Source organism: Bombina bombina, chromosome 7, assembly GCF_027579735.1.
Source record: "Bombina bombina isolate aBomBom1 chromosome 7, aBomBom1.pri, whole genome shotgun sequence".
Taxonomy (NCBI): Eukaryota; Metazoa; Chordata; class Amphibia; order Anura; family Bombinatoridae; genus Bombina; species Bombina bombina.
In genome coordinates this window covers 120,174,603-120,200,342 of record NC_069505.1, presented here as the reverse complement: position 1 = coordinate 120,200,342, position 25,740 = coordinate 120,174,603, and the positions used below count along the sequence as shown (strand labels likewise).

Below are 25,740 nucleotides of genomic sequence, written 5' to 3'. Positions count from 1 at the left end.
ATACATTTTAAGCACTGTGTGCAGGGTCTTGCTGTATGGAGTAGATAAAGAAAACATTTTACAGGGGATTTATTTTGAGTTTGATGTCCCATTTGGATTTTATATTTGCAAAATTCCAAATGTATTGATACTTTAGAGACGGATCAAAATTAAACTTACAAGATTCAGACAGAGCATAGAATTTAAAACAACATTCCAATTTACTTTTATTTACAAATTTGCTTTGTTCTCGTGATAACCTTTGTTGAAGAGTATATCTAAGTAGGCGCATGAGTTCAGGAGCGTGTACGTCTATGGTACTCTATGGCAGCAGTGTTTGCAATAATGTATAACACTGCTACAAATAATGTTGAAAAAATACAAAGGGTAAAAAACACATGGACACTCCTGAGCTCTTATCAGTCTACCTAGATTAACTCTTCAACAAAGGATACCAAAAGAATGAGGCACATTTGATAATAGAAGTAATTTGGAAAGTTGTTTAAAATTGTATTTTCTATCTGAATCATGAAAGTTCAATTTTTAAATTTACTGTCCCTTTAAAGGGACATGAAACCCAAAATCGTTTTCATTATTCAGATAGAGCGAACCATTTTACTTTTAAAAAGGATTTCTATACTAAACAAACACGACAAAAAATTGACAGCAATAAATGACTATAATTGTATATATTTTATAATAGAATATGAATATAGTGACTAGTGTTAAAATGTAAAAATGTAATTTATAGTATTTTACAAATAGTTGTCAGCTCAGCTGTCCTCCACAGAAATTCTATTCAATTAGCCCATTACTGGACACAGTGGCAGGTGGGGCCACACAATAACCCGCCTAAAAGCTCTTCCTTACCCACATTCTTAATATCACAATGTAAATGTTTCACAACTGAGCAATAATGTCACCCCTTGGCTGCCAGTAACAAACAAATAAATCATTTGACCCCGTTGGCTGCCAGTAACGTATGTAAACTGGAGTAAATTGACCCCCTTGACTGCCCCTCACATGTTTCTGCTCCATATTTGTAATGCATTTTGGCACATGAGGCCTTTTACGTTTAGCTAACACTCGGGGACTTTTTAGTGTCCAGTATTTTTGTGAAGATTTTACTGTACAGTTTTCTAAAATACTGAACTGTCAACTTGAATACCAGACACCTGGCAACCCTAATTATATGAGAGTTCAGTATGAACACAGGTGGGCCGCGACAGACATTTTCATTGACAAGTGCCAGAGTCTGAAAAAGTTGGATAATCACTGAATTAGACCTTTTCCCCCACTTTTACATTCTTGTTACTATTAGTTTAAACCATTTGCAGGGATTAAACACAATGTTAGACCTGAAGACAGTACATTTGTATACAGTAAATTGTATGGCAAATACAAAAGTACTAGGCAACAGCTGAATTCTAAACTATTATTTGTGCAGTGTACTCTTCAGAGTTAAATTCTGATAAACATGTAATTAAAGCATATTTGTGTGAAAATGAAAGATTTACCTTTTTTATTTATTTTGTAATAATGTTGTTGCTTTTTATAGAACACATCCTAGGAAGCTGTCCACTAGTTTGGAAGATTTGCAGAGTGGGTCTTTGGAAAAGGTAATTACAGAGGGAAAGTTTATTGAAATCTTTTTACAGCATTAAATGGTACTGAGAATTCTACACTATAAGTCATTGGGAAGTCAAATAAACATAATTTTATGTTGCACCAAATGCATATTTGTTTCTTTGAGCATAGCACTAGTCCTTTATATTTATAGCAGACTGCCCTTGTCTCTCTCCTTGAACTGATTGGATAATTAAAATGTATAAATCTTTAAAAATGTGCATAATAACCACAGATTTGTTGTGCTTGTGTTTTATGCTTTACAACACACATTTTTATGTATAATGAAGGGCACCCTTAGCATTGTCTTGGACAAGAAAAAATTTGTAGCGCCCCTCAGCCCACCACCCTAATTTCCCCACACCCTGTATGCCCACTATTTGGCCCACTATTAAAGGGACACTAAATGCATATGATGGGTGCTGCCATTTTGTAACCTAGGTTACACTGCAGGTATCTGAAGTAGAGTTGCTGCACATGTGCAGACAGGTCAGCACTGGAATGTAGTGAAATACGGATTACAACATGGCAGCACCCATGACTAGAGGGAGATGGGGGGATAACCTCAGTACTATACTTATAAAATGTATTTAGAGTTTAATGTCCCTTTTAGCTATATAAAGTATTACACTATATATTATACCAACTGATACTAGAAAAACTCATTCATAAACTAAATACAGGATGTACATTGTACCTTCTCATACTCTCACCCCTTACATTGTGAATCTTCCCAAACTGCTGAGGCCTGGGTAGGGGCTCCTCACCCTGCGTAAAGGGCAGGCCTGGTATAAGGTCAAAACTTTGCAGCCCTCTTGGGAAAGATTAAAGCAACATTAAAGGAACTGTAAACGTTCTTTAATTACAAGACATTCCTGTTGTATTGCTGTTGAATAACATATCAGCTAATTGTAAACCTTTTTAAAACAATCTTCTTGTATGCAGCAACTTTTTTGTTTTTGGCCTTATGTGGAAGAGCAAATCTGGGCATGAGTCTGCAGACAACAAGGCTAGCCACAGCCATAGTATTAGTATAAAGTGCATTGTTTGCATGTGTTATCAGTTAAACCCAAATAAAGGGAAATGTGTAGCAGAGTTAGCCTTGATAAGTCAGTAGGGTGCATTTCAAGTTCCAAGAATTAGAAGAAGGAAAAAAAAAGCTAAATTACATAAAAAGCCAAAAAGCTAATTATGTAACCAACAAATGCTACAAATCAAGTAGCTAGTTAATAAAATGTGCAGCATTTTGGAAACCTAGGTTACAGAATGAGCTTTTTAGCCACTTCTAGGGAGTGTGGGACAAAAGCAAGGTGTGTCTGATGTCTCTTTTAATAGTTGCTAATTGGTATATTGAGTAAAGACTGATTGGCTCCTCTACATGAGGCTGGTGGTGGGCGGAGCTTGACTATTGAAAAAAAAATTCCAGTCTTATTTCATTCAAAACCTTTTTTTAAACTCGCCCACTATGTTAATTTATTGAAAGACTGCAGAAAAATATTTTACTGTCCCTTTAATAGCAGAAAGGATTGACTTATTCAACAATAAACACATTTAAAGGGATCTAAAACCCCAAATGTTTCATTCTATTATCAATTTTCTTTTGTTGAAAATCCGGGTATGCTTAGGACTCGGCCTATTTCTGGAGAACTATATGGCAGCAGTTTTGCAAGAATGTTATCCATTTGCAAGAACACTAGAATGCTGCCCTATTTCCTGTCATGTAGGGCTCCAGATGCCTGCCTAGGTGCTTATAAAAAAAAATATCATGGGAACGAAACAAATTTGATAATCTAAGTAAATTGAAAAATTTGTTTAAAGGGACACTAAACCCCAATTTTTTTCGTTTATGATTCAGATAGCGCATGCAATTTTAAGCAACTTTCTAATTTACTCCTATTATCAATGTTTCTTCGTTCTCTTGCTATCTTTATTTGAAAAAGAAGGCATCTAAGCTTTTTTTCTTGGTTCAGCACTCTGGACAGCAGTTTTTGATTGGTGGATGAATTTATCCACCAATCAGCAAGGACAACCTAGGTTGTTCACCAAAAATGGGCCAGCATCTAAATTTACATTCTTGCATTTCAAATAAAGCTACCAAGAGAATAAAGAAAATTTGATAATATGAGTAAATTAGAAAGTTGCTTAAAATTTCATGCTCTATTTGAATTATGAAAGAAAAAATTTGGGTTCAGTGTCCCTTTAAATAGTATGCTGTATAGGAATCACAAATATCCCTTTAAATATGAGCTCAGCACATACATATAAATCAAGTCTCTTGTGATAACTTTCCTTTTTGCATCACACAAGCAAATACGTGTCCTGTATACTCTGTTGTATGAAACTATATGCATGCAAATTTAATAACTATTTAACTTTAATTATTGTAAGTTTTATGTTTTAATTGTGCCTGGTATTGTCCTAATCCTTTCACTCCTGACTGAAAAATTAGTAGCAAACTTTGGAAGCATCAAGTAATACAACATTATTTGTTTCCATGCACAGTTTAATAACATTTTTATTCTTACACATGTTGCTTAATTCCTGTGATCTCTATGCAGCTAAGTGAAGCTCAGAAAGTTTTCTCTTTGCTGTTAGAAGCTATGGTGTCAGCCACATTAGAACAGATACCTAATATGTACTTGGCTGTGCCAATTTGTATACCCCTGCCTACAGTATGTGTATAATCTCTGTACTTCTAACCCAAAGAAAACTACTACTAGGTTTTCCATTTTGGGGTATTTTAGAATCAAGGTATCACTAAAAATAACGATCAGTCAGGCTTTTTGTCTGACAAGTTTATTCATAGATACATTTCCAGTTGTTATGTCCGTCCTTTTAATCAAATAACAATAAAGATACTTTTTTTGCTTGTTGATAAATTTCACAAATTTATGTTTCATCGAAAAAAAACTTTTATGGAAATTTCATTCTTATAGCTCCCCAATCCAATTTTACATAGCAGTCAGGACTCAAAGGATTTTTATTTGGTGAATTTAATCTAACCCTTTATAGAGTTGTGTTTAGACAAAGTACTAACATGTTTGTCAATTTCTCTCCACCAACTTGTCGTCTTTTCACTACATAGCATGTTGAGCGGGAAATCCCAGAACCTGTTGTAACAGATGAGGTATATTAACCCTTTTTAACACCAGTACTGTTCAAATACTCTGTTTAATGTTGGGGTGTTTGTGTGTGTGTGTTTTGTTTTTTAATACATTGCATAAGAATATAATAATGCTTCTCTGAAAGTAAACCATCTTTTCTCCTGGTTGGCATCAAGATCCAAAAAGAGCAAAGCTGAGGAGCAATTGATACGTTTTGTGGGGAGGGCATTTACTGTATATGTACATTTTAGTACATATACAGTAAAAATTGTGTTGTAAAGATGCATAAAAAAATTATAAAAAATATTGTTTGCCATAAATCTGATTTTATCAAAACCATAAAATTGTAAATTATACAGGAATAATTTGTATTAAATATGTACAGCCTAAATCGTAATTTAAAGGGACAGTCTAGTATAAATTAAACTTTCATTATTCAGATAGGACTTTTAATTTTTAATCAACTTTCCAATTTACTTTTATCATCAAATTTGCTTTTTTTCTCTTGGTATTCTTAGTTTAAACTAAACATAGGTAGGCTCATATGCTAATTTTTAAGCCTTTGAGGGCTGCCTCTTATCACATGCTTTTTAAATCTCTTTTCAACACAGAGACAGAAAGTACACGTGGGCCATATAGTTAACACTGTGTTCAGGCACAGGGGGTTATTTAAGATCTAGCACAAAACAATGCTAAATTTAAGACAATAGATAATAAACAGTCACAGTCATGTGATCAGGGGGCTGGAAGAAGGTTCCTAGATACAAGGTAATCACAAAGGTAAAATGTATATTAATATAACTGTGTTGGTTATGCAAAACCGGGGAATGGGTAATAAAGGGATTATCTATCTTTTAAAACAATAACAATTCTATGGTAGACTGTCCCTTTAAGTACACTGGATGTGCAAAAACACCTAGAAATTCATACTTATAAGTACAACATACAAAGCGTAATTGTTTTTTTGTAAAATAGCCTTAACATGGACGTATATAAAAAAATTCACACTACAGATCTGTTTGTTCTCACAAACAAAAATGTGGAGAGCTTTTACCAAAGTGCTCAAACACTTATTATCCTAATAATAAATAGCAGCACACTTAGATGCAGAGATTTATTTTAATTGGCCAGGACACCTATCTGTTACAGTTGTTTTCCATCTCTCTGTCTTTGGTTTTCCTTCTGCTTCTGTTTATTTGTCTATCTGCCTTTAACCCACTGCTTTTTCCTAAGCATTTTACTGTCAGAATGGGTGGAATCACATGGCATGCTTCAATACCCACCATTCAATTTTGATGCTCAAATCTAGTCAATCTCTCTCAAATGTCACTAATGACACAGAATTATGTAATGTCCCTAGGCTTCACCCAGTGACTTTTGACTTAATTGCTCATACACAGTCATTTTGTCTCCCCCAACTTCACTTGATTCTTACTGGATTGCTGACACCAAAATATCCTAGATTTTTTCCTTCATCTTTATTACTCACAAAACCAATAGTCTTCCCATAGTGCACTTCATTACCAATACTCGCTACTCATTTGTCCCTGGACTTGTTTCTATTACACAGTCTTTTTATCGCCACAATTAAGACTTTACTACATACACCCAGACATTCTTTTGTCCCCCAGACTTTACTCCTTTACCTAGACTTCACCACACACACCTAGTGTTCTTCCCATGGACTTTACTTAGTCTCCTGGACCTCACTACTTACACCTATTTTTCCTCTGAACCTTCCTGCTACATCCACTTGACTTCACTACTCTCACACATAGTCCTTCTCTGTTTCTGGACTCTTCTTCCACTCCTCCACTTTACTACTCACACCCATTTCTCCTCTGTCTTTGGTGTTTTATACTCAACCCGTCCTCCCCTGTCTCTGGACTTTTAAACTCAACCCAGTCCTCCTGTCTTTGGACTTTAATCATCAACCCAGTCCTCCCCTGTCTCTGGACTTTACTTCTGCACCCAGTCTCCTGGATGTTACTACTCGCATCCTAGTCCTCTGTCCCTAGACTTTGGGAAAACACAGCCTTCCTGTTTCAGTGAGGTTCCCTTTCTCACTAGAATTTATTACTTACAGCCAGACATTCTATGTCACTGGTTCAAATTGAAGTAGTATAATCAGATAAAACTCTGTGCAACTCAGCTAGTGACAATCAAAGAAAAAGAAAGCAAATGGTGACATTCTATGAGATAATTGGACTAATTGAAATAGGATAATGCTCACACTTTTCTGAGCTATAACTTAGCTCTAAATAAAAATGCACAATATAATCCTACCATGGTCATAAAGCACAACGGGTATAGCTTGTTCCAATAAAGATAAAGGGCCCAGTGATTGAAAAGCTCTCTGGGCTGGCGAGATTATTAAAGAATGCTCGCCAGTCCTTCTATTTCCCTGGTGGAATTCTCTGAATCCACTTTTTACCCTGAAAACAGGGTGTCTCGCTAAGGGGCGTACACTGCATTTTTGTATACATACATTACAAAAGTGCACAATTAAATTTTATAATTAAAAACTCATAGAAAACGATTAATTGAAACATTCACACAAAAATACAGAGGATAAAATTGTATTGTAAAGGTGCTTAAAAATTATTAAAAATATTATTTGCCATAAATCTGATTTTATCAAAAACGTTAAATTTGTATGTAAATTATGCAGGAATAATTTGTATTAAATTTGCACCACCTAAATCATAATTTAAGTACACTGGATGTGCAAAAACACCTAGAAATTCATACTTAAAAGTACAACATACAAAGCGTAATAGTTTTTTCGTAAAATAGCCTTAACATAGGCATTACATGGACGTATATAAAACATTTACACACTACAGATCTGTTTTTTTCTCACAAACTAAAACGTGGAGAGCTTTTACCAAAATGCTCAAAAACACTTATTACCCTAATAAAAAAAAAAATAACACATCCATACAAAAAAGCAATTGTAAGATGCTATACACAGAAAGCAGTGTAATGTGATTTATGTTGGTTGCAGGATTTAATTTTTAAAGTGCGTCCATTGCTCCCTGCTAGCTAACTTTGCTCTATGGAGCAAAATATTCCTTTCCAGCAATCTCCATTACTTTATATAGGAGACATCTCACCCCTTACAGGGACTCCTTTTTGTGATAAGGTCAGCATTAAATCCATGTCTGGTCCTGCACAGTTTAGATAATTAGACCCATATTTCTTAAAATGTATAAAACACAAACTAACATTCACAGAGTTTGCATAAGTGATTGGTACAAGAAAACACTGCTCATAAAACGAGAAACACCAGCTCTCACTTGCCACTCTCATATTCGCAGAATCCAGGAAGTACAATGAGAAGTGACACCCACTAAGTGGTGTAATGTCCAAGAATCCAATCCGACTGGTAAGGCTTTTTCAAGAATATACTTCTACTTGGTTCAATCAGCCCCCAATTATCTCACAAGACTTAACCATTTGCTTTCCTTCTTTTTCTTAGAGGTCACCAGCTGAGTCACGCAGAGTTTCGGAACTTAAAGGACCATTAACTGCAGTAAAATTGCATAATCAACAAATTCATAATAAAAAGACTGACCCCACACTGTCAAGTCCTTCTTAACCTTACAATAAATACACAACACCAACTTATGGGTATGAAAAAGCCGCAGCTTAGTTTATTAAATACAAATTATAACCAACATAAACATATCAACTTAAACCAATCCTGGTGCTTGCTCCACTATCTAATCCCCGTCCTGGGGGGGGTGGGAGTATCACATCTTCCATAACTCCTCCCCTTCCAACCAACTAGGGGGGTACCACAATTCCTCCCAGACGTAAGCCTCTAGAGGTTACCACAAGCACCCCGCCACAGCTTGGACCCTAGCCGAGCACCGCCCCAGGCCTTTTCAATACCCTCCTTCAACGTATAATTAAACAAGTGTAAACCCACCTCGTGAGGTGCACCCCATCCTTTAAGTAAAAACACCTCCCTGACTCACCCTCAAATTCTACATGCCGGAGCCCAAAACCCCCTAACCTCCTGACATACCCGGATATAGTTCTGTTTATCTTCCGTCTGGAAGCCTCCAATTTCTCTTGTTAAGTGTATCCAGTCCACGGATCATCCATTACTTATGGGATATTCTCCTTCCCAACAGGAAGTTGCAAGAGATCACCCATAGCAGAGTTGCTATATAGCTCCTCCCCTAACTGCCATACCCAGTCATTCTCTTGCAACTCTCAACATAGAAGGAGGTCCGCGAGAGGAGTGGTGTTTTATTTCTTCAATCAAAAGTTTGTTATTTTTAAATGGCATCGGAGTGTGCTGTTTTTCTCTCAGGCAGTATTTGGAAGAAGAATCTGCCTGCGTTTTTTCTATGATCTTAGCAGAAGTAACTAAGATTCACTGGCTGTTTTCTCACACATTCTGAGGACTGAGGTAAACTTCAGATGGGGGACAGCGTGCGGGTTTTCCTGCAAATGAGGTATGTGCAGTAAAATATTTTTCTAAGGAATGGAATTGACTAAGAAAATGCTGCTGTTACCAAATTAATGTAAGTAAAGCCTTAATGCAGTGAAAGCGACTGTTAGCAGGCTTATTAATGTATGTGCAGTAAAACAATTTTCTAAGGAATGGAATTGACTAAGAAAATGCTGCTGTTACCAAATTAATATAAATAAAGCCTTAATGCAGTGAAAGCGACTGTTAGCAGGCTTATTAATGTATGTGCAGTAAAGTAATTTTCTAAGGAATGGAATTGACTATGAAAATGCTGCTGATACTGAAATAATCTAATTTAAGCCTTAATGCAGGGAAAGCAAGACAGGCTTATTAATATAGATACATACTCTTTAAAAGAAGTTTGTTTTAAAAACGTTTGCTGGCATGTTTAATCGTTTTTTTGAGGTACATTGGTGATAAGGTTTATCGGGGCATAATTTTTCCACATGGCTGGCTTAATTTCTGCATAGCAACAGTTAACTGAGGTTTCCCACTGTTGTAATATGAGTGGGAGGGGCCTAATTTAGCGCTTTTTTGCGCAGTTAAATTTACAAAATGAATCATCCAGATTCCCTCAGCAGTCCTTTGAATATTACAGGACATCTCTAAAGGGCTAAAAAGACTTCCAAAATCGTTTATAGTTAAGGTAATCCACAGCTCAGCTGTGGCAGTTTTGTTGTACCTGTTAAAAAACGTCTATGTCGTTTTTTTTATCTGTTTTTTGCATTAAGGGGTTAATCATCCATTTGCAAGTGGGTGCAATGCTCTGTGAACTTATTACATATACTGTAAAAATTTCGTTTGATTTACTGCCTTTTTACAATGTTTTTCAAATGCTGGCAAAATTTGTTTCTCTTAAAGGCACAGTAACGTTTTTTATATTTGCTTGTTAACTTGATTTAAAGTGTTTTCCAAGCTTACTAGTTTCATTATTAGTCTGTTCTAACATGTCTGACATAGAGGAAGCTCTGTGTTCATTATGTTTAAAAGCCATGGTGGAACCCCATTTTAGAATGTGTACCAGATGTACTGATTTCATGTTAAACAATAAAGATCATTTTTTGTCTTTAAAAACATTATCACCAGAGGATTCTGTCGAGGGGGAAGTTATGCCGACTAACTCTCCCCACGTGTCAGACCCTTTGACTCCCGCTCCAGGGATTCACGCTCAAATGGCGCCTAGTACATCAAGGGCGCTTATAGCGTTTATTTTACAAGACATGGCGAAAGTTATGAATAATACTCTGGGAGTGGTATTAGTTTAGGGACTCACGCTCAAATGGCGCCAAGTGGTTCAAGGGCGCCCATAGCGTTTATTTTATCAGAGGTTTCTGTCGAGGGGGAAGTTATGCCGTCTAACTCTCCCCACGTGTCAGACTCTTCGACTCCCGCTCCAGGGATTCACGCTCAAATGGCGCCTAGTACATCAAGGGCGCTTATAGCGTTTATTTTACAAGACATGGCGAAAGTTATGAATAATACTCTGGGAGTGGTATTAGTTTAGGGACTCACGCTCAAATGGCGCCAAGTGGTTCAAGGGCGCCCATAGCGTTTATTTTATCAGAGGTTTCTGTCGAGGGGGAAGTTATGCCGTCTAACTCTCCCCACGTGTCAGACTCTTCGACTCCCGCTCCAGGGATTCACGCTCAAATGGCGCCTAGTACATCAAGGGCGCTTATAGCGTTTATTTTACAAGACATGGCGAAAGTTATGAATAATACTCTGGGAGTGGTATTAGTTTAGGGACTCACGCTCAAATGGCGCCAAGTGGTTCAAGGGCGCCCATAGCGTTTATTTTATCAGAGGTTTCTGTCGAGGGGGAAGTTATGCCGTCTAACTCTCCCCACGTGTCAGACTCTTCGACTCCCGCTCCAGGGATTCACGCTCAAATGGCGCCTAGTACATCAAGGGCGCTTATAGCGTTTATTTTACAAGACATGGCGAAAGTTATGAATAATACTCTGGGAGTGGTATTAGTCAGACTACCTGAAATTAAAGGAAAGCGAGATATCTCTGGGGATAGATACAGAGCATACAGATGCGTCAAGAACCATGTCTGTTACTGCCTCACTATATGCAGTGGGTCATATTTGTGATTCAGGGGAGATGATTTAACCTGATTCCGATATTTCTATATTTAAAATTTATGCTTAAGATCTTCCACTTGTTGCTCAGGGAGGTTTTAGCAGCTCTGAATGACTGGTTTACAATTACAGTGCTAGAAATTGTGTAGACTTTATAGATACTATACAGTGCCGGTGTGTACTGATGTTTCTTTCAATACCTAAAGAGGTTTACAGAAATTATTAATAAGGAATGGGATAGACCAGGTGTGCCGTTCTCTTCCCCTCCTATTTTTAGAAAACTATTTTTATGGCAGACGGTCCCTAAGGTGGAGAGAAGAGTTTCTACTCTAGCTAAGCGTATCACTAGCCCTGTCGAGGACAGTTGTGCTTTTTTAGAAAATGTTTATTCAACAAGGTTTTATCCTGTAGCCCCTTGCATGCATTGCTTTTGTCACTGCTGCTGCGGCGTTCTGGTTTGAGTCTCTGGTTGAGGCTTTACAGGTAGCGACTCCATTGAATGAATACTTGACAAGCTTAGAGCACTTAAGATAGCCAATTCCTTTTTTTCTGATGCCTTGTTTTCTTTTGACTAAACTAACAGCTAAGAATTCTGTTTTTACTATGCTGGCGCGCACAGCGCTAGGGCTTATATTATGGTCAGCTGTTGTGACTTTAATAAATAAGCTACTTAACTCCTTTTCAAGGGGCAGACCCTATTCGGGCCTGGTTTGAAGGAGATTATTACTAATATCACTGGAGGAAAAGGTAATGCCCTTCCTCAGGAAAAAAAGTCTAATTTTCGAAACTCCAAGACGGTCTGGTGACAACCAGACCTGGAACAAAGATAAGCAGGCCAAGGAGCCTGCTGCTGCCTCTAAGACAGCAGGTAGAACGGCTCCCTATCCGGTAACGGATCCTGTAGGGGGCAGACTTTCATCTTTCGCCCAGGCGTGGACGTGAGAGAGAGGCCCAGGATCCCTGGGCATTGGAAATTATATCCCAGAGATATCTTCTGGATTTCAAAGCTTCCCCCAAAGGAGGGGAGATTTCACCTTTCACTATTATCTACAAACCAGATAAAGAAAGAGGCATTCTTACACTGTGTACGAGACCCATCCAGTTCCAGGGGAGGAACAGGGATAGAGTTTTTACTCAAATCCGTTTGTGGTTCCCAAGGAGAGGGAACCTTCAAATCTATTTTGGATTTAAAGATCTTAAACAAATTCCTCAGAATTCCATCATTTAAGTTGGAAACTATTCGTACCATCTTAACTATGATCCAGGAGAGTCACTAGAGGGCTACAATGGATTTGAAGGATGCTTATCCTCACATTACGATGCAGAAAGATTACCATCGGTTTTTCAGGTTGCCTTTTTAAACAGGCATTACCAGTTTTGTAGTTCTTTCCTTTAGGGTTAACTACAGCCCCAAGAATCTTTATAGAGGTTCTGGGGTCGCTTTGGCGGTCCTTAGGCCGCGGGGCATAGAAGTGGCCCCTTATTTAGACGACATCCTGATACAGGCATCAAACATCCAAGTTGCCAAGTCTCATACGGACGTAGTATTGGCATTTCTGAGATCGCATGGGTGGAAAAGTGAACAGGAAGAGTTCTCTATCTCCAATCTCAAGGGTTTCCCTCCTAGGGATTCTGATAGATTTTGTAGAAATGAAAATTTACCTGACAGAGTCCAGGTTGTCAAAGTTTCTAAATTTCTGTTGTGTTCTTCATTCCATCCGCGCCCTTTGGTGGCTCAGTAAATGAATGTAATTGGCTTAATTTTAGCGGCAAGGGACATAGTACCGTTTGCACGCCTTCATTTCAGACCGCTGCAACTATGCAGACTCAGTCAGAGGAACGGGGATTACACAGATTTGTTCTCCTGTTAAATCTGGACCAAGAGACCAGAGATTCTCTTATCTGGGGACTATCTCGGGTCCATCTGTCCAAGGGTATGACTTTCTGCAGGTCAGATGGTACAATTGTTACAACAGATGCCAGCCTTTTAGGTTGGGATACAGTCTGGAACTCCCTGAAGGCTCAGGGATAGTGGACTCAGGAGGAGACCCTCCTTCTAAGGTATATTCTGGAACTGGGAGCGGTATTCCATGCTCTTCAGACTTGGCCTCAGTTAGCAACTCTGAGGTACATCATTTTTCAGTCGGACAATATCACGACTGTGACTTACATCATCCATCAAGGGGGAACATAGTTTCCTAGCGATGTTAGCAGTCTTAAAATAATTCACTGGACAGAGACTCTCTCTTGTCTGTCAGCTATCCATATCCCAGGTGTTGAGAACTGGGAGGCGGATTTTCTAAGTCGTCAGACTTTTCATCTGGAGGAGTGGGATTCCCTCCGGAGGTGTTTACACAAGATCAAGCAGGAGAGTGCTTTGGTGTTTTTGGCAGCGCCTGCATGGCCATGCAGGACCTGGTATACAGATCTGGTGGACATGTCATCCTTTCCACCACGGTCTCTGTTTCTGAGACAGGACCCTCTACCTCAGGGTCTTTTCAACCATCTAAATATAACTAATCTGAGATGGACTGCCTGGAGACTGAACGCTTGCTGTTATCAAAGCATGACTTCTCAGAGTCAGTCATTGATACCTTAATACAGGCATGAAATCCTGTCTCTAGGAAAATTAACATAGATATGGTGTAAATATCTTATTGTTATGAATCCAAGGGTTACTCATGGAGTAAATTCGGGATTCCAAGGATATTATCTTTTTCTCCACGATGATTTTGAGAAAAGGGTTGTCAGCTAGTTCCTTAAAAGGACAGATTTCTACTCTGTCTATTCTTTTGCACAAGCGTCTGGCAGGTATTCTAGATGTTCAGGCATTTGGTCAGGCTTTGGTTAGAACCAAGCCTGTGTTTAAAACTGTTGCTCTGCCATGGAGCTTAAACCTGGTTCTTAAGGTTCTTCAAGGAGTTCTGTTTGAACCTTTTTCATTCCATAGATATCAAACTTTTATCTTGGAAAGTTCCTTTTTGGTAGCTATTTCCTCGGCTCGTAGAGTCTCCGAGTTATCTGCGTTACAATGTAATTCTCCTTATCTGGTCCTCCGTATGGATAAGGTGGTCCTGTGTACCAACCTGGGTTTTTACCTAAGGTGGTATCTAACAAGAATATCACTCAAGAAATTGTAGTTCCATTCTTGTACCCTTATCCTTCTTCAAAGAAGGAAAGTCTATTACACACTTTGGACGTGGTTCGTCCTTTAAAGTTTTACTTACAAGCTACTACAGATCTTCATCAAACATTCACCTTGTTTGTTGTCTATTCTGGTCAGAGGAGAGGTCAAAGACTTCAGCAACCTCTCTGTCTTTTGGTTTTAAAAAAAAGCACAATTCATTTAGCTTAGGAGACTGCTGGACAGCAGCCTCCTGAAAGGATTACAGCTCATTCTACTAGAGCTATGGTTTTCACTTGGGCCTTTTTAAAAATGAGGCTTCTGTTGAACAGATTTACAAGACGGAGTCTTGGTCTGCGTTTTATACTTTTTCAAATTTAACAAATTTGATTCTTTGCTTCTTCAGAGGCTATTTTTGGGAGAAAGGGTTTTTATAGGCAGCGGTAACTTCCGTTTAAGTACCTGCCTTGTCCCTCCCATCATCCGTGTACTTTAGCTTTGGTATTGGTATCCCATAAGTAATGGATGATCCGTGGACTGGATACACTTAACAAGAGAAAACATAATTTATACTTACCTGATAAATTTATTTCTCTTGTAGTGTATCCAGTCCACGGCCCGCCCTGTCCTTTTAAGGCAGATAATTTTTTCATTTAAACTACAGTCACCACTGCACCCTATGGTTTTTCCTTTCTCTGCATGTTTTCGGTCGAATGACTGGATATGGCAGTTAGGGGAGGAGCTATATAGCAACTCTGCTATGGGTGATCTCTTGCAACTTCCTGTTGGGAAGGAAAATATCCCATAAGTAATGGATGATCCGTGGACTGGATACAGTACAAGAGAAATAAATTTATCAGGTAAGTATAAATTATGTTTTTTTAGAATCCCATGCTGACCGCCACACTACTCTACACTTGATTTCTGACCATATTATTAGCAGCTCTGGGAACAACTCCTTTAGTCTGTCCAAACCCCTTTTTATCCCGTCCACTAAATCCTTCTGCGACACATACCCCAAGTCGTTACCCCCGGCATGTATCAACAATATGTGAGGAGGGGGGAAAAACCTTGCATAATCCACAACCTTACCCACAACTTGGTCCCACTTTAAGCCCCGAATCCCTAACCATGTCAGTACGATCCTGTCTCTAAGCAGCCCCAGTTGAGTGCTGTTCTTTTTCACCGCTGCCGCTTTCCTCGCCCAGTAAATATAGGAATGTCCCAAAAGCCAACATCTAACTGGACCTGTCAAAACAAAATAAGTGGCCTAGTACCCTTCACACTCTCAGTTCAGGACGCACATACCCCCTAAACCGATAAGACTTCCATCTACCAATTCTCTATATCACGCCCACAGCCAGACCCAAGCAAGCCGCCTCAGTCGCTGCCCCGATGCGGAATGAGTGAGATCCGAAATCTCCCCCCCCGCAACCCCAATTTTTCAACCGCCCTTCGAAATACCGCCACAAATTGGAACTTCGATAAGACAGACCCACCCATGTGGATCAAGAACTGCCCCTCACCCCTTGGCCTAACCAGCATGAACTCCCGCACTGCCGCCACCGGGCAACAATGTCCCGATATCGCCCGTATCCGCACCACCGTCCCTTTGCCCCCCTGATCCGTCTTGGATCTCCTCAGCCATATCTCCAGCTCATCCCCCCCCTCACAAGTACATCCCTCTTCATCAAACCACCAGCCACTCGTTTACTCTGACCTACCAGCTCCGAGATTCTAAAGGCCCCAAAGAAGGCAATCACGAAAGCCACTCTGAACAGCAGCCCTTCCTTATCATTAAAACATATCCTCTGCAGGCACCTCACCACCTCCTCCAACAAGGCAAACGTGACTGGCCTCCTATTGTCCCCCTGCCTTTTCCCTCTGCATATGCCCCTCACCGCCATGCGCACCATGAAAACTTTTGTTACATCCTCCCAACCCCACAATTGGAATAAAAATGCCAGTGCCAGCATCCTCGTCCTCACCTGTGAAGGCGAAAGCCCCTCCTCGCCCTATATCCCAATCCACTGCACCAATCTGTCTAGATTCTCAGCTGCGCTCCCCAGCTGCTCCATCCCCCTGCATTGAAACCACAATTTCCAGATCCGGGCGTACACCCTCCACGTGGTAGGAGCCATCGCTCCTTGTACCAGATTGATCACCCTTGCCACCCTAGCCGCCACAGCTCCTTCGGGCATGTCGCACCCTTTGGTTCCGCGTCTGGGGCCTCCTCTCGAAACTGCTGCCACTGGAAACGGGACAAATAGTCAGCTATTACGTTAAGCCTTCCCGGAACGTGAACAGCCCGAAACGAAATGTTGTTGTGCAAACATTCCAACACAAACACTCTCAAGCGGCGGATGACCGGGGGGAGGATGCCGTCAGCTTGTTGATGGCTCACACCACCCCTAGGTTGTCTGAATGAAAACACACTCTCTTATTCCCCAACACATCTGGCCAAATATGCAAAGCCACTACTAGGGGAAAAAACTCCAAAAATGTCAAGTTCCTCGTAAGACCGGCAGCCTCCCATTCCCCCGGCCATGCTTCCACGCACCACCGGCCATTCAAGTATGCCCCGAACCCGTGGGCCCCCACCGCGTCCGTGAACAAGCATAGTCTGTCATCTGACCAGTTTGTCTCCTGAAACAACAACCTACCATTGAATTGGGTCAGGAAAATATCCCAAACCCTGAGATCATCCTTTAGTTCCGCCGGGAGCCGCACATGGTGGTGTGGCCCTGGGATTCCTGCCGTAGCCACCGACAGCCTCCTACAGAACACCCTCCCTACTGGGATAATCTTGCAGGCAAAGTTCAATTTGCCAATCGGAGATTGCAGCTGCCTCAGCCTGATCTTTGGTTTTGCCAATGCCTCCCGGATTGTGGACCTCAGGTCCACCAGTTTGTCCTCTGGCAATCTGTTCTCCATCCTGACAGTATCCAACTGGATACCCAAAAAACTTAAGGACGTTAATGGCCCTTCTGATTTTTCCTCCGCCACTGGAATACCGAAGTCCCTAGCCACATCCCCGAAGGTACTCACCAGCTTCTCACAAGCACCCGACCCGGCCGGGCAAACAAATAGGAAGTCGTCCAGGTAGTGCACCAATGACAACAACCCTGCTTTTTTTCTTGACCACCCAGTCCACGAAAGAGCTAAATTTCTCGAAATAGGAACATGAGATGGAACATCCCATGGGGAGGCATAGGTCCACATAAAAGGACCCTTCGAACATACATCCCAGCAAATGATGGCATGTAGGGTGAACCGGCAACAACCTGAAAGCAGATTCCACATCTGCCTTCGCCAACAGGGCCCCCTTTCCAGCGAGCCTGATTACCGCCACTGCCCTATCAAAAGATGCATATTTCACTGACACCAACCCTGGATCAATGCCATCGTTCACCGACGTGCCCTTAGGGTAAGATAGGTGGTGGATTAACCGGAATTGCCCCTTTGCTTTTTTGGGGACCACCCCCAACGGTGAAACCCTCAAATTGCTAAATGGCAGAGATGTGAAGGGGCCCGCCATCCTCCCCAACCCCATCTCTTTCTTCAGCTTCTCCCTCACCACCTCCGGGAACTCCCTAGCAGATTTCAAGTTTCCCCCGAACTGCCCCAATTCTTGCTCCTTGAACAGAATCCTAAAACCCGAACTAAACCCCGTCAACAGCAATTCCACATCGCCCTCATGCCCCCTTTTACGCCCGTACAAATCGAGCCATCGGACCATCTTTTTGACCCTCACTGGTGTCCTGGCTCGCAGGACCCACCTCCCCTGGTTTCCCTCCGGCTTTTCCCTTCTTAAAACATCTTGCCCCTGAGTGAGTTCCCCCGCAGTGGGAACACTCGTGCTTGTATTTACACCCTGCCCCAAAACTACACTGTCCCTCATTAAACTGGAAACAGAGGCCTTTCCGTATTGCCGTTGCTGTACCAACTCTGGCCCCCGCACTAGCACCGGAGTTGGCCGTCCGAAAGGACTGGCCCCCACTCAGCGGTATCATGATTTCGAGCCATATCCCCATGTCTCTATCATCCCACCGCATCTCCGGCCTAACAGCCATACGCTGGGGGAACCGCTAGTTGTATCGCCACCACGCTCTACCCCCATATGTGCAATACGCACTTGAAATTTCTTCTGCGTAACAGAAAAGGGCCGAGCATTGCTCGGGAACTTTTCCCCTATCACGCTGGCCATAATGTAAAACGCCTTGGCCCAATTTCCGAACGTCTTGGGTATCTTCCGATACCGCTTCTTCCTTTCCTCCTCTTCCTTTTTTCTTTTCTCCTTCTCATCCTCCTTCAGCTCCATCACCTGCTCCAATGGTAGCAACGCGAATATTTCCAGGAGCTCCGTCTTCCATATTTTTTCCTTCATCTCCACCGTGAGATGGATCCCCAAAGGACCCACCGAACACAAGCACGGCCTCCTCAGGGCATCCTCTGGGACCTTCAGTACCTCTCCAGCTTTCCCTGGGGTCACCTCCACCCCGCCGTTTCCTGCTGCTGCAGCCGCTGCAGCCCTCCCCTGGCTCCATGCCCCCGCTACCCCCGCGGTCTGATCAGACCTCTCCAAAGCCGCAACCAGCCCTTTCAGCCCATTCAACAATGTCTCCCTTTCACCACTCAAAACTCCACACGTACCAGACCCTGCCACCGCTGCAGTCTCACCTGATGGCTGCACTGCCGTAACCGGTCCTTCACCAGGGCCCGCTTGCACCGCCACATCGCTCCTCAACGTCACTCTGCCACTCCTGCTGCTTCCACTGACGCGTCCTTGTTCTCGTCTACCCGTGTCTGTGTCCCCTCTGTCCACTCTCCTTCTGCTGGGCGATCACCCTCTGTCCTGCCTGCTCCTGGGTGCCGACCGTTCCACCCACGCCCAGGTAGGCGACCTGTCCTCCCTGCCTCTGGGCCCTCTCCGCAGGGGCGAACGTGATCTCCTGACACCTTCTGCTGGCCCTGGCCCCGTGGCCGGGGCCCGGCCGTCATCCCGACCTGCTCCTGATTCCGTAGTCTGCAGAGAAGGGGAAGAAGTGAAAACCCGGCCCCTCACCCTATCCCCCCTAACTGGCTGAGCAAGCTCCACCCCCCCATTCTCGGTCCCTGCTCCCTTCTCCCCATTGCGGGGTCAACAATTGCAATAGCTGAGTCACAGCAGACATGTCACCTACCTGACTCGCCGTGACTGGTCCCGCCGATGTCCTTTCCAAAGGATCCTCCTCATCATCAAAGGCGCCGCTGGCATTCAATACCAGAACCGGCTCCATCAACTGCTCCTGAGCCATGTCCCTTGCCTCCCTTGGGGCCGTCCCGGCCATCACCTCCTGGAGCCCTTCCTCTGCTTCCCCTGCAAAAAACAACAGTTAGCACCCCTTTACACAATTACTTCCCCTTTTCCTAAAGCCTTATACCGCCCCCCCCTCTTGACCTGGGATTACTAGTGCCCCCCCCTCCACCTGGACTCCCCCGCGTGTTCCCACCTGTGTGGACCTCACCCCCTTCCCCCTCAGTCGGTGCCTACCACCCCCAAGCAGATCCCCCCCTCCCAGCTGCCCCCCTATGTTTGTTTTTTTTGCTAATGCTTATCCACAGAGCCATATTTTTTGCCCCATGTCCCGGATTAACCTGGGTCTCTGTGCACTTGGCCAGCACCTATCGTTAATAAACCCAAATGGTTAAAAAAACACACACTACCCCTCCTTTTTTTTTTTTTTTTTATATAACCCCCGCCCACCTCCTCCCTTATCCTGATCCCCTACCCCTGTTCTCCTTTCCCCCCCCTGTTCTCATTTCCCCCCCCCCCTGTTCTCATTTCCCCCTTGCAGCCAGCTGTCTCCTCTAACAACACTGCTGCTGCCTACATCAACCCCGTGCTGCCGCTGCGTAGCAAGCCCCCCCTTCTCCCTCCTATCTCCCTCCAGCTGGTCCCTTACTCCACAGCCCCCGTATCATATGGGCCTGCACCCTCCGGCCCCCACCCGACCGCTTCACCACCCCCCACCCCCCCCAGCATGAATCAACTTTTTTTTTTTTCTTTCTTTTTTAGCTGCGGCCGACCCGGCCCCCCCCCCCCACCCGATCGTACCCAGACTTGATTATTCCACCCACCCGCCACCACAGCCGTGCTTACCGGGCCTCCCCCCAGACTGCACATTTTACCCCCTTACCTCCAACCGGAGCCTCAGACCTGCCAGTCCACCTACAACCCCCATGCTGCCTATCGGCACACACCGCCACACTCTCTGGCACCCCTGCTCCTCCCCCGCTCCCCTCCGGCACTTACCCCTGCCTCCTCTCACGGGCCTGCTGTTCCGCCCCGACCTCCGTCCTCTGCTGGTACTAGGCCACTCCGTATGACGCCTCCCGATGACGTCATCGACCGGAGCCGTGCTAGGCCTCACACCACCTTCCTCTTGCGGCCGCCGCTCCCCGCCAGCAGTTCCAGCTCCACCGCGGCCTTGAGGCCCCCGGATCTTCTGGCTCTGCCTACCGGTTCACCCGGACTGAGCCTCTCTGGGGGCCTGGATCTTCGTGTAGGCCGCTCCCTGGTCCTGGGCCCTGTCACCGGCCCCCCTGCAGACACAGGGGGCTGCTCCACCTCCAGCACCGTTGTAGGATTCCCAGCCAGCCGCTCCCTGATCCAGGCAATGCCGTTGGCCCTGGCAGCCTGCAACATCTGTTCCAGCAACTCCTCCATCTGTCCTGCAGGCAAGGTAAGACAAAGACTGCTGACTATAACCTAACTTCACCTGCCGTGCTGTCCAGGCTAGAAAAGGCCACCTGACTTCCTGTCCTGGGTTTTTAACCCCCTCTACTAACCCCACCTCTTGCCCTGACTTTCACCCCAGTCCTTCCCTGTGGTGTCAATTGCTCCTCCCTTCCATCCTGTCATCCGGATCTGTCTATAGTCTGAAAAACATAGTCTGAATTTAAAATGAGTAGTAGATTGAGTTTCATTTATTTTCCCTGCCCATGTATCATATGATAGCCATCAGCCAATCACATCATGCCTATATGTATACACTGTGAACTCTTGCACATGCTCAGTAGGAGCGAGTGCCTCAAAAGTGTGCATATAAAAAGATTGTGTAGATTTTGAAAATATAATTAATTTGGAAAGTTTTTTTTTGTTGTTTTTTAAATTGCATGCTCTACCTGAATGAGTTTAATTTTTATTTTGTTCTCCCCTTTTAATTATTTGATTATACTACTTCGGTACATACCAAATACTATACCATTTTTAAGTGCCCAGTGATCTATAGACACAGTTCTGTGACATTACACTGTTATAGCTGATTACTACTTTTCTGTTTATTGAACTCTATGTTCCTGGGCTTCATTCTCTCACACGTAGTTCTTCTGTCTCCCAATATATAATTACTTCTACCCAATCCTTCTATATCTTCCTTGGCTTCATTACATACTCACAGTCCAGTTGTCGTCCATTTCTTCTCTATTTCTCTAGGTGTAAATGCTCAGCCTCAATCTGACTCCTAGACCTCACTAATATCAACAAGGGATTATATGTTACTGTATTCAAAAGCTCTCTAAGCCTTGGCCTTTTCCCATACTTATCTTCTTTTTTTACATAGAGATGCTCAGATGTCAGCTTTTTACAGTTATATTGCATCAGTTTCAAGTGATTTAGCATATGAGTATTATGTCCCTTTAAGGAAAGCAGTATTCTATAATAATGTAAAGGAATTCAAGCACTCTATGTATATAGTATTCACCTAAACAGAAGAAAAGATTAAAGGGACAGTATACACTCATTTTCATATAACTGCATGTAATAGACACTAATATAAAGAATAAGATGCACAGATACTGATATAAAAATCCAATATAAAACTGTTTAAAACCTTACTTAGAAGCTCTCAGTTTAGCTCTGTTGAAAAGGTAGCTGGAAAGCCCAATGCAAGTGGAAATAAGACCCTCTCCCTTCTTTTGCATATGAAAAGACCCTTTACACAAACAGGAGCAAGCTGGAGAAGGTAGCTGACGGTATTTTCATAAAACTTTGGGGCTTGGTTAGGAGTCTGAAAATCAGAGCAATGTTATTTAAAAATAAGCAAAACTATACTTTTTAAAAAAAACAAAAAAAAAACTTTATGGGCTATATAAATAGATCATCTACAAAACATTTATGCAGGGAAAGAATGAGTGTATAATGTCATTTTAAATTAGATATGAAATTAGACTAAACAATACTTTTTTGTTTCTTTGTCTTGTGTGTCCTATACAATTGTTAGTCTGTATCTGAACACTATATTACTATTGTATCATATCTTAAGAGCCTGTAAAATCATAATTTGTTAAGCATTATATCACTATTTATATGCATGATGCAATTACATACATGATAAAACACAGAATTAAAGGTTGGATCACATAAAGAGGGAAGTTATGTACATTTGTGCCTTTTCAGCTGGAAGCCACATTCACCAATTTTTGGAGTCAGATTTATTGTTTTGAAAGGGCTAAACAATCTGTGCAAATCCAGGTCTTAGTGTGTTGCACTTTCACAAGAATAAATCTGGCTCCAAAAATTGCAGATTGTGGCTTGCGGCCACCATATTCGGCATTCATTTTAAAGCCAAAGGCACAAATTCACATGCTTAGAGGGATCCTTCCTCAAAGAGCCGATAGTCTACATTGTAAAGAGGGTGATATGTGACCAGCATTTAAGTGTATTAAAATAGTGTAACCTATTTCAGTGCATTACTTTATGTATATTTACCAGGTTTGCATTCAGTCAGAGCTAAACAATACTTCTAAATGAATATATATTCTTGTCAGAATAAACCTAACATGGAAGATCCCAGATACCAAACGTTGCCAGGAAAACTCACCCGACCCACTCAGAACGGAGCACAGGAAAAACCTGCTTCACACAATGTTCTTCATGTACCTGGGGAGATCAATGGGTTCCAGAGCTTATGTAAGTAATCCCTTGATTCATAGACTCATGTTAGCATTTGTATCTGTAAGATATTAACTCTTTTTGTTAGAAAAATTGGAAGATAGTTGTGTTAGCCAAAACATTAAAAAAAATAATTACGTTCTCAAAACAACTTGTCAACACAATGGGCCTGATGATCAAAAACTCTGTTGCATAAAGATAAATCGTGGAAAAAAGTTTGGAGGCTTTTTTTTTTTAGGATTATATTGCAATATATGTCTGTCCTTAGCATCCAGAACTCTGCATAGCTTGGTAAACTGTTCTCAAGCTAAAATGTGTGTCTATAGAAATCTTTGCAGAATGCAACCACTACAGTGGGGTAGGCTAAAACAAGAATTTAAGAAGGTAAAGAGTTGTTGTGGCAGAAAAAGCCAACAACCTCATTATAAATAACATTTAAAACTTATGTATTATTTCTGCCTGATTTATCGACTCATGTCATACTCCTGTTCCTTAAACTACCTAGACTTCTCTCCTCATACCAAATCCTTTTCTATTACTGCACTTAATTTATTCATTATGCTCCCCAAGACGTCCCTAATTACACTCAATCCTCATTCCTCCCTACCTCAGGCTTAACTTCTCATGCCTATTTTTTTCCTACCTCAATTATACTACTATTCCAAACCAAACTTTGTTGCCCAGACATTACAACTCACACCCATTCTTTCATACAGAGCTTTACTACTTGCATCCAGCCCTCCTTCCAACCTGGACTTCTTATTACTCATATCCAGCTCTTCTTCCACTCTGGACTTCATTAATCACACCTAGTCTTCCTGAACTCTAGACCTCATTACACACACTCATCCCTCCTTCCACTCTAGACCTCATTACACACACTCAGCCCTCCTTCCACTCTAGACCTCATTACACACACTCAGCCCTCCTTCCACTCTAGACCTCATTTTACACACTTGGCCCTCCTTCCACTCTAGACCTCATTATACACACTCAGCCCTCCTTCCACTCTAGACCTCATTATACACACTCAGCCCTCCTTCCACTCTAGACCTCATTACACTCACTCAGTCCTCCTTTCACTCTGGACCTCATTACACTCACTCAGTCCTCCTTTCACTCTGGACCTCATTACACTCACTCAGTCCTCCTTTCACTCTGGACCTCATTACACACACTCATTTCTCCTTTCACTCTGGACCTCATTACACACACTCAGTCCTCTTTCCACTCTGGACCTCATTACACACACTCAGCCCTCCTTCCACACTAGACCTCATTATACACACTCAGCCCTCCTTCGACTTTAGACCTCATTACACACACTCAGCCCTCCTTCCAATCTAGACCTCATTACACACACTCATTTCTCCTTCCACTCTTGAACTCATTACACACACTCAGTCCTCCTTCCACTCTGGACCTCATTACTTCCACTCAGTACTCCTTCCACTCTGGACCTAATTAGTCACACCCGCAGTCCTCCTTCCACTCTGGACCTAATTACTCACACGCAGTCCTCCTTCCACTCTGGACCTAATTACTCACACGCAATCCTCTTTCCACTCTGTACCTCATTACACAAATGCAATCCTCCTTCCACTCTGGACCTAATTACTCACATGCAGTCCTCCTTTCACTCTGGACCTAATTACTCACGCACAGTCCTCCTTTCACTCTGGACCTAATTACTCACACGCAGTCCTCCTTCCACTCTGTACCTCATTACACACACTCAGTCCTCTTTCCACTCAGTACCTCATTACACACAAGCAGTCCTCCTTCCACTCTGGACCTAATTACTTGAAATGAATCATTCGTTTACATGTACCACCATAGTTATGTTCCCACACATAAGCACCAGGGTTCTTATAAGATCATTATATAATAGACATCCTCAAACTTGGCCCTCCAGAGGTTTCGGAACTACATTTCCCATGATGCTCAGCCAACATATCAGCTGACTGAGCATCATGGGAAATGTAGTTCCAAAAAACCCCTGAAGGGCCAAGTTTGAGGATGTCTGATATAATGCTTCCATATAGACTTGTTGTCATTAGCTAGTGGTATAATTAATCAGAGCTTTTGATACTTACTGCTTCCTTTTATTTCCATCTGTCATTTCTGTTACTGCAGTGCTATCTTATTATTTGCTTTCTTTCTTCTTTTTTTTCCTTTGATCGGCTGAAATTCCCTTCTTCCTTTTATTTCTTCTTTGGGATTTGATGAAGATATCTTCAGAAGTGCCAGTGCCCCTGTAATAGGTATGGGCGGGGGAGGGCAACATCACGTGAGGCATTATTACCTTTTTAAGGCTTTCACATTGTGCAGATTTTTCTTCTAAAAGAATATCATATTTAGGGCTAAATTACGAGTGGTGCTGTTTGTGGGTGTCTGAAGTA

General features: G+C 42.3%; 1 protein-coding gene across 10 annotated transcripts in view; it reads left to right on the top strand.

The window, feature by feature from the left end:
- PPFIBP2 (PPFIA binding protein 2) overlaps positions 1-25,740 on the top strand; it is a 315,010-nt gene that overhangs the window by 244,345 nt on the left and 44,925 nt on the right. For 6 of the 10 annotated variants that reach the window (XM_053720270.1, XM_053720273.1, XM_053720275.1 and 3 more), the window contains 4 exons: positions 1,538-1,598; positions 4,691-4,732; positions 23,215-23,356; positions 25,570-25,602. In XM_053720270.1, coding sequence (XP_053576245.1) covers positions 1,538-1,598; positions 4,691-4,732; positions 23,215-23,356; positions 25,570-25,602 — 278 coding nt within the window. The remainder of the gene's footprint in view (positions 1-1,537; positions 1,599-4,690; positions 4,733-23,214; positions 23,357-25,569; positions 25,603-25,740) is intronic. The other 4 variants (XM_053720272.1, XM_053720279.1, XM_053720280.1 and 1 more) reach the window with 2 other exon arrangements.